Source organism: Elephantulus edwardii, unplaced genomic scaffold (genome assembly GCF_000299155.1).
Source record: "Elephantulus edwardii isolate Elephantulus edwardi_28Jun2011 unplaced genomic scaffold, EleEdw1.0 scaffold00094, whole genome shotgun sequence".
NCBI lineage: Eukaryota > Metazoa > Chordata > Mammalia > Macroscelidea > Macroscelididae > Elephantulus > Elephantulus edwardii.
The window spans coordinates 139937-150037 of record NW_006399844.1 but is presented as its reverse complement, the minus strand read 5'-3'; the positions used below and the strand labels follow the sequence as shown (position 1 = coordinate 150037).

The window sequence follows — 10101 nt, the reverse complement described above, 5'->3', positions numbered from 1 at the left end:
TAAGAGCAAAAACAGGTAGTGGAGGTGTTTATCGGGTACACTCAACAATTGTCTTGTAAGACAATGTCCCAGGCTCTGACATGGGGTAAATCTGCTGACAAAGGCTCATTAAGTATAACTAGGTAACTCTCATTAGAGGGGACGGGAGGACTGGTTCAACAGGATTCATAGGATGAATTGTAAGTTCAAGTTTCTAATTGTCTTCCCATGTGTCACCATCCCAATTCACAGTCCCAATTTTTTTCCAACCAGTGCCCTCACTTTAACTTCTAATATCATTTGAGGTTGACATTTTAGTTGCTATTGTCATTCAGCAACCTCTTATAATAACAATATTAGCTCTGTCCCTATAAGATGTAGGTTTTCTTTTAAGACACTATTGGAAACTATGACTCATTTAAGAAATGTTTGAGCTGTGGCTCAGAAGTCCCGAGATCATCTTTATTTCAACACTGAAAGAACTGAGAATTAAACTTCTCATTCTCAGAAAATTCTAGAAGAATGTCAAACACATGATCACCTAGCACCTCACTTCTCACTAACTCATATCTATTGGTGCTGATATTTTGGTTATTTGGTTACACCTCATGCCGTAGATTGCTACTGTTGTTTGGTGCCATCAAGTACCACTCACAGAAACCCTATGGTGTTCATTCCAGCAGCACATACACTAAAATCGGAAAGATACAGAAAAGATTAGCATGGCCCCTGTGCAAGGATAACACACAAATTCGTGAAGTGTTCCACATTAAGGAAAGAAAAAAGAAAGAAAGAAACCCTATGAACAGCAGACCTAAACTCTGCTCTATTCTTATCCTTTCTGACACACTAAAGCCCTTTTGCTAAAGTCATCATGTCAATCCAGCTCGTTGGGGGTCTTTCTCTCTTTTGCTGACTCACCATCTGTCCAAGCCTGGTGTCCCTTTCCAAGAAATAGCTTTGTCTAGCTATCCTCTGTCCAAAGTAGGAAAGCCATTTGAGATATGTCAAAAGTATGAAAGATGAAGCTTTGCCCTATTTGTATCCAAAGAGAACTCTGGCTGAATTTTTTTTCCAAGACATATATGCTTGTTCTTTTAGCAGTCCATGGGATATTCAATACTCTTCTCCAGCACCACAACTCAAAGGCATACATTTTTCTACTGTTATCCTTATTCACTGTCCTGCTCTCTGAGAACACAAGGACCTGAGTCAGGTGCACCTTAGTCTTCAAATTTACATCATTGTCCATCATTTTGGAGAGGTCCCTGACAATCGACTTTCCCAATGCTCTAAGTCTCCCGATTTCCTGACTACTGGTACCAAGGAAGATGAAAAAGTTGACAGCTTCAACCTTTCTTCATTTACTATAATGAAGATAGCTGATCCTGTGGTTAGGATCTTTTTTTCCTTGATGTTGAGATGTAATCCATACTGAAAGCTGTAGTCCTTGATCTTCTGTATCAAGTGTTTCATATCCTCCTCATTTTCAGCAAGTAAAGCTGTGTCATCTGCATAATGCAGGTTGTTGATGAGTATTCCTCCAATCTTAATACCATATTCTTCTTCATAAAATCTAGATTCGCAAGTTATATGCTCAGTATATAGACTGAATAGGTATGGAGAAAGGCTACAACCCTACAATCCAGACACAGACCTTTAATGATTTTAAACCATGCAGTGTTCCCTTGCTCTGTTTGGACAATAGCTTCTGGGCCTAGGTATGGCTTTTATATTAGCACAATTAAGTGTTCTGGGATTCCTATTCTTCTCAATGTGAGCCATAATTTGTTATGATTTACACAGTCAAATATCTTTGTATTATCAATGAAACACAAGTAGACATTATTTTGGTATCCTCTGCTTTCAGCCAGGATTCATCTTACATCAGCAATGATATCCTTAGTGCTGTGGCCTCTTCTAAACCTAGCTTAAACTTCTGATAATTCCTTATCAATATAATGTTCCAGCTGTTTTTGTATGATCTTCAATAATATTTTGCTCGAATGAGATATTAATTTTTTAATAGTGAATTTTTTATGCTGTTTGATAATTTCTACATTCTGTTGGATCACCTTTCTTGGGAATGGAGACAAATATGGATCTTTTTTCAGTCAGTCAGTTGGCCATGTAGCTGTTGTCCAAATATCCTGGCATAAACTGGTGAGTACATCCAGGGCTGCATGTGTTAGTTGAAACCTGTCAGTTGGCATTCCATCTATTCCTGGGCCCCGATTTTTTGAAATGTCTTCAATGCGGCTTGAACGTCATCCTTCATTACCATTGGCTCTTGTTCATATGGCATTTCCTGAAATGTTTCAGTGTCAACTAATTCTTTTCAGTATAGTGATCCCGTGTATTCCTTCCATCTTCTTTTGTTGCTTCCTGTATCACTCAAGATTAGGCCCATAGCATCTCTCAGTATTGCAACTCAAGGTATGAATTTGTGTTTCAATTCTTTCAGCTTGAGAAACAATGAGCAAGTATATATAGAGAGCAAGAGAGGAGAAGAGAAAAGAGATTTCTTTATTTCCAGGAAATGGCTTATGTACTTGCACAGGCAAGTTCCTGGTCTATAGGTCAGACCTCAAGGGAGACATCTGAGGAGGCAGAGCCAAGTCATCAGCAGGCAGATGGGGTCTCCGGCTGCTGCCTTCACAGGCTACTAGCTTGAGAGGCTTTCGTGTTTAAAGCTGTTGCTGGGAGACAAGGTCATAGAGAGCTGACAAGTCCAAAGTTACCAAGAATGGCAGACTACTGATTCAGGTCTGGAGAACATGAGCCAGATAGCTAGACATAGGTCCAGCAAATATTTCTCTACCTTCTTTTCCAGAGAGTTCAAACATAAATATAATGCAGGCCACATCCTTGAGGAAATCTACCAGATTTCTAGTCAGTTAAGACTAATCATATCTTTATGGATCTACTTGAAAGTCTGCTTTGTTAACATTATGCCATCATGTTGTTGTTGTCGTCATGTGTCATCAAGTCAACCATGGCTCACAATACATCTGAATACACAATACAATCTCAATACATGAGCAATACATCTGAAGCTTGTTCTAGCCAGTGCTATGCTCCCAATCTCCATCATGCTTAAACCCATTGTTGCAGTCACTATGTCAATTAATCTCTTTGAGGGTCTTCCTCTCTTTTCTGACCCTCCACCTTTTCCAAGAACTGGTCTCGATGATGTCTTTGTCCAAGGCCTGGTCCCTCCTAACAACAGGTTCACAGTATATGAGGGCAAGTTTCACCATTTATGCCTCAAAGGAGCTCCCCAGTTGCACTTCCTCAATGACGATTTATTTGTTCTTTTGATAGTTCATGGATATTCAGTATTCTTCCACAACAACACAATTTAAAAACATCATCCTATTCATTGTCCAGCTTTCAGGTGCATAGAAAGCAACTGAAAATATCCTGGTTTGGTATTTCAATCAACATTACAGAGGTTAGAATTTACAACACATACAATAGTTGTGAGGATCATAGTCATGGTGACCTAAAATATTAACATCACGTTACCCAAATGAAGTATCATTGACTTTGACCTTCTCTTTCTACTCCATCCAAGGAGCCTGGTGTTGTAGGGGGTTAGGTAAGTGCTGCTAACTGATGTGCATGTTGGAATTCACCAGCATCTCCACGGGAGAAATACGAGCAGTTTCTTTTTGTCTCTGTAGGAGGGAACCAGATGGAGAGTTGCCATGATTCAGAATCCAATCAATGGCAGTGGGTTTGAAATTAGTTTTTGTCCACTTTCTACAGCTCAGAAAAGAGCATTCTAGAAGGTGAACTGAGCTTCTCTACAGGGAAAATCCAGGGTGAAGTAGATACATTGTGGAGCGATAAACTATAATGAGAGGAGACATTCTCAAAAAGGTCTGCTTCAGCAGTTGAGTATGAAGACTAAGGCTTTCCTTAGAATACAAAACTACTAGCCAGGGTAAGAGGTAACTTGTTTATTCTTGAGACCACTGTGGCTTTCTAAGGGGCCCTTGGATTCCTGTATGGAAGGATCTTAGACACCCATCCTTTCAGTTGACAAATGAAATCCAGAGCTGAACCATTATTTGCCTCTGGCTTTATTATTAGTGAGAGGCCAAGGTTAGGGCCAGAATCTACGTCTCTTTGTCCACAACTGAGTGTGTCCCTTACCCCTTCCTGTCTCTGAGCCGACTAGAAGTTAGTAACTCAGTTCAGCAGAAGCTAGAACATCGGGTGCACCTCTCCAAGGAAGGTTGCAGAAGGCCTCACCACCTTCATGAGGAAATCCTTCACTCAGGAATTACATGCGACACCATGGAATTCTTGCAGTGGGGTAATGTGGGACTTCCCCCATTGCCTAATAAGAGATTTTGTTCTCCCTCCTCCTTTCTCCTCTTTCATACCACTTCCTTTTCTTAATCTGGGACCAGGGAATTGGGATCTGCTTACTCGATTTCCTAGTTGAGGTTTCTTTCTCCAGTTACTAGGTGGGTGCCAGAGCCAAAATATATGAGATAGGACAAAAAGGATGGGAGCTACCATTTGTGGAACGCCTTCTGGATGCCAGGTCTGTGCTTTCCTGCTTGGTGGCGAGGCCATTTCTCACTCCAGATGGAAGAAGCTCTGTTTCCTCATGGCCTGGGTCATGGAAACGCTCTTCACTCATCCTACCCCCCACCCTCCTCAACCTAGAACCTTCCCTAATGTTCCTACTCAGATGGACACTTTCTTCCCAGGAGAACAAGAGCAGAGCAAGCTGAAGCAGGGGAGAAGAACAAGAGCTGAGTTGTGGATAGTAAAAGAAATCAAGTTCTTCCTGATGATGGGGTTCTGCAGGCACAAAGCAACTCTGAGCTGTGCTCTCTGTTCACTTCTGGCTTCCAGAGACTCAAGGGACTTGTCTTTCTTTCCCAGTTGTCTCTACTTTGTGTCCCTTCTAAACTCCTCTCCTCTTGGGCTCCTGCTGAGTCTAAGAAACTGGAAAAAATGGAAGAGGATGTATAAACAGGGAGGCAAAGTTGTAAGTGCATTTTTTATAATAGTTGCATTTTTATAGATGTATGTTTGGGTTGTAAAAATATATAAAATTTTAAAAAGAGAAAAAGTGATTGTTTTTTTTTTAATTTAGAAAAATACAGATATGATTTTAACAAGAGAGGTCGAAGATTCCATGAGTTGGAATTGACTCAATGGCAATGGATGTGGAGACACCAAAGAGTCCTCAGGTGGTATAAATGGTTAAGTGCTGGGCTTCCAAACAAAAGGTTCGTGGTTCTGATCCACCTAGAGACTTTTCAGAAGAAAGGCCTGGCGATCCAAAAGGTCATAGCTGTGAAAATCCTACAGAGCAAGTTCTACTCACGATGAGTCGGAAACAACTCGACAACTTTCCTTTCTGATAGCACGGAGACACCAGATGTTCTAATTTATGACAGAGTATCCACCATGTAGCTTAATATCATGAACACAAATCATGACTCTTAAAATTATTTGAGAATTATTTTACATATAGAGACTATACAAAAGTCAAAAGGCATGCAAGGATATCCTCTAAGAAAACAGTTCTCCCTCTTAGCTCTATCATATAAGTATCCATCAATTCCTTTCCCTAGAAGCAATGAATACCTATCATCATTTTCTCATGAATTCAAAGGTCTTTTAGAAGTGTCAGGAAATGAGAAAAATAAAAGCAATGTTAAGGTGAGTCTAAGCCCTAAAGGCCTTTGGTTTCTAGTGTTAACATGGTGAAACTCTCAAACCCTTCTACAGGCTTGGATTTATCAAGTTCCTGGCAGTTGTGCTCTGGGAAATAATTTAATTTAGATATAAAATACTTTCTAATCCAAGCCAAATATTTTCAATCATCTCATATGCACAAGAAAGCTAGGCAATACATAAGGAAGACGGAAGAAGAACTGATGTTTTTGAATTGTGTTGTTGGTGAAGAATATTGAATGAACTCTAGATGGTGAGAAGAACAAACAAGACTGTCTTGAGAGAAGTACAACCCAAATGTTCCTCAGAAGGAAGGATTACAAGACCATTTGTACTTTGGATATGTTATTAGAAGGGATCGGTCCTTCCAGAAGGACATCAGACTTGGTAAAGTAGAAAAACAAAACAAATCCACTGCCATCCAGTTTATTTTGACTCTGTGTGACCAAAAGTCTGCTCCTCATAGTCTCCAAGACTGTAAATCTTTATGGGAGCAGACTGCCACATCTTTATGCCTCAGAGCAATCATTGGATTGAAACCACAAACCTTGGGCTAGTGGAACAGAATTTAATCCACTCTGCAACCAGGGTTCCTGGTAAAGTTGACAGTGGGAAGAAAAAAGATTACCAAGAAAACACAGTCGTTGCAATGAGCTCAAACAGCAGAGCTGTGACAATGACATAGTACCAAGCAGTGTGTCATTTTATACATTGGGTTCCTGCAAGTGGAAAATTACTCCAGGGCATCTAACAACAAATTATTCTGCTAACCAAAAAGTCAACAGTTCAAGCCCACAAGCAACCCTAGGACAGAAAGATCCATCAACTTGATCTCCTAAATAGATAATATACCATAATTTCCCTGTTCATTCATTTGTTGATGGACACTTGGGTTGCTTCCATCTATTTGCTATTGCTAATAATGCAGCAATAAACATGGGTGTGCATACATCTATTTGAGTCATGACTCTGGTTTCTCTACAGTATTATTTCCTGTTTTGAAATTGCTAGATCAAATGGTATTTCTATTTCCAACTTTTTGAGAAAGCATCAACATTGAAAACTACAAGCATGTAAAACATTACACAACATGAGTGAGCCTGGAGAACATTATGCTGAGTGAAATATCTCAGTCACAAAAGGACAAACACTACATAACACCACTGTTAAAAACAGGACTGACATGTGGAGTTGGAGGGAGAATAGGAAAAGAGTGGATAGGTAAACAACATTGTGTTAGAACAGATGAGGGGAAGAACTGTTTAAAAGGAATATGTGATTAGCTATCATACATATGACAACAATCTGGAACAAGAGGTGCTTTATGATCTAAGTCTTTACGAAACCAAGTGAATCTTCTTTTCTGTAAATTTAAGGACCTGTCATGAAATCAGTGTCTCCTACACTGTGAGTGGAGGTGTAAATTGCTGTAGCTGTCCTTGGATGGTAACTTGGCAATATCTTCAACTTGACTATAGGCCTTGGTATTTTTATGTGCAAGCGTTTATTCTGGGGGCACGCTGGTGTGTTGTTCTTGTTGTTAAGTCCCATCAGGTCAGAGACCTTTCAGCAGGTTTTGGGAGACTATAAATCTCAAGTCAGAAGATTGTCCATCTTTCTCCCCATACAGAGACGAAGAGGTATGTACATCTCCACGGGGGATGATTTTGCTACTCAAGCCACTACTCTGAGGTGATTGTTATGTGCCTCTGAGTAAGAACTGATTCATAGCTGACCCTCCAGTGAATTTTCAGAGGCTATAAATCACATGAAAGGAGACTGCCCATCCTCTCATGGAGCAGCTGGTAGATTCGAACCCTGTACCTTTGAGTTTGCAGCACAACTCCTTACCACTACCCTGGACATTGACCAGTAGCCCCAAAGCATACATTCATTATCTCTTCCAGAAGCATTTAAAATCCTCCAGAAACTGAAATTTCAAGCAACCCTTGAGATATAGCTGCTGACTCTAGTTTATAGAAAGAACCCCTCTCTGAGATTATAAATGACACCAAGAAAATCTTGTCTTTGACTGAAGTTCCCAAAAGCTCCAGAAAAACTGGTCATTTAGCCAATTGTGACTTAGCAATAAGCAGAGTGCTGAAAAGTGTAATTAACTGTCATATTTGTTGTTTTTATTGGCAAGACAACCCATGGGAAGCCATTTGTGAAATAGAACAAAGGAAGGAGGTTCCCCATGGCTACTGCCCAGACAGCTCGTATTTTTATTAAACGTTTCCTTCTCTATTGCGTCTCACTCTCCACCCTCCCTTCCAGTGACACTGAAGGTATAAATTGGAGCTGAGTTTGCTGTGTACATCACGTCAAAGGCCAACATGAAGACAGGCATCATTTCAGTTCTGGCAGTTTTCATCATGCTGGGGATTCAGATGTCCTGTGCTGAGAAACTGCCTTCCAGAGGTAAGTGTGCAGGGGCCACCTGCCTGAAAGCTGAATGTAGCCTAGGACCCAGGAATGGCTTACCACAGAGGCAGTCAACGTCTCCACTGCAAAGTGGTCACACACATTCCTTCAGAACTTCATGCATGTTCAACGTGTGTGTTCCATTCTCCTCATCACATTGGGTTGGGTCTGGTTAGATGTTAGGAGTAAAGGAAAGAAAAAGTCCCTCCTATGGTTATGAAACACAGCCTGGGAGTGGGACTGCACTGAGGAGCAGGTCTCACGAACCTGTGCATGTGTGGGGACAGGGAGATGATGGCCTGTGATCTGAGATAAGACCCATTGAAGAAGTGGAAAGCAGGGTCAGTTCCATTGTCTTACCTGTGTGACTCCACAGTCTTTGAAACAAGAATATTCCCCAAGGGCCAGACTGTGGAATTAGAGACTTTGAAGTGAGGGTGGAGCTGCCAAGGTTGAAGAAAGAGTTCAGGGGCACGTAGAAGAAGGAAGGGGTAGAGTCCTATCAAGGGAGCTTTCATGGCCTAGTGGTAAGAAGCTGTGCTGCAATCCCAAAGGCATGCGGTTCAAATCCACCAGCTGCTCTATGGGAGGAGGACGGGCAATCTCCTCTTGTGGAATTTACTGCCTCTGAAAATGCACTGGAAGGTCAGCTGTGGGTTGGTTTCGACTGGACAGCACACAACACCAACAAGAGTCCTCCCAGACACAAGGGCTTCAGACAGCTAGCTTGTTTCTCCTCCTCATCTTAGTAACCACTCTTGGCTGCAAAAAGACAATTCTATATTTCAGAGCTACAAAGACCTGGAAGACCTGGAGTTTGTCCAGAGGTGCCGAAAGGCATCTTTGGCACTTGCGTTGAAGAGTGCTCAGGAGATGAAATGTGTCCCACTGGAATGAAATGCTGCAGTAACGGGTGTGGTCATGTCTGTAAAACTCCTCTTCCTCAGGTAAGCATAAGTCAGTCAACTGTCGGAGGCGAGTAGTAAGTTCCTTGCTATCATTGCCATTGTTTCTCCTAACACAGCATTTAAAGTCCATTTTGTTCTCTTGATATAAATATTTATGTTACAAACATTTTATTTAAGCACGCAGAACAGTTTGGACATAATTTACCATAACATAACAAAATAAATTGAGATAATTGTAGAGTGACATTTTCTATACCAAGTTTTTTAACTTTCAAAATTTTTAGTAAGTTAGCTTGAGTAACAGAAATGTAAAGTTTTTTTCTTTTGTTGTTTTAAGAATTATGAAATAAGTTAGTACCTTTTTGTAGTTTAACAAAGTAGTAGTTTGGCCTCTAACTACATTTTTGTGTAATAAATATTTTGTATTTCTTCAAAACATGCTTTGTTTCATATAGAGTATTTATTTTAAAAACATGCTAATCACTTCACTTACCATTTACATTGTATTACTGATAATACCTGTCTTGTTTCTTTGTGGTAGTTCAGATTTCCATTTAGCCCTTTCTACATTTAAAATATTTGTAAAATCTTTGGGTCTTTCACATTTACCTAGCTGATGCAGTTTTTGTGCTTCTGCTCATCTCAGAATGTTAAAACGGGAGTGGACGAGTGTCCAGGGGACTTGTTCCAAAAGAAAAGGAGTGGAAGCAAATGACAGAAGGACCTTTCTAGCTGCTACAACTAAGTATTTCGACTAGAAAAGAAGGGTCGTTCTGAAGAACTCTATTGAAATGAGTTTCCACAATCTTAGGATCACAGGATCATTATTTCCAAGGAGTTCTCATCTCATTTTCCTCTTCACCTTCCAAGGGTCCAGGCACAATGTTTAATTGTTCCTGGAAAATGAGTGTTTCTGGCAGGAGAAGAGTAAAGAACATAAACACCCAATATATTGAATACTTCCTATGTCAGGCAGGCAAAGATGAAAACAAAAATTTAGAAAGAAAATCCAGCAATAATAGCTAAGTTCAACAGGGCAACGAACAACAAATGCTGGTTAGGCTGTGAAGGGACTGGAATACTC

At 40.4% G+C, this 10101-nt stretch overlaps 1 protein-coding gene across 1 annotated transcript; it reads left to right on the top strand.

Moving 5' to 3' along the window:
• The first annotated feature begins 8021 nt into the window (after window positions 1-8021).
• Window positions 8022-9732, top strand: LOC102870416 (WAP four-disulfide core domain protein 18-like). The gene is made up of 3 exons (XM_006891047.1): window positions 8022-8106; window positions 8899-9056; window positions 9664-9732. The coding sequence occupies exons 1-3, from the start codon at window positions 8022-8024 to the stop codon at window positions 9730-9732; spliced, it is 312 nt and encodes a 103-aa protein (XP_006891109.1).
• The last annotated feature ends 369 nt before the right edge of the window (window positions 9733-10101 follow it).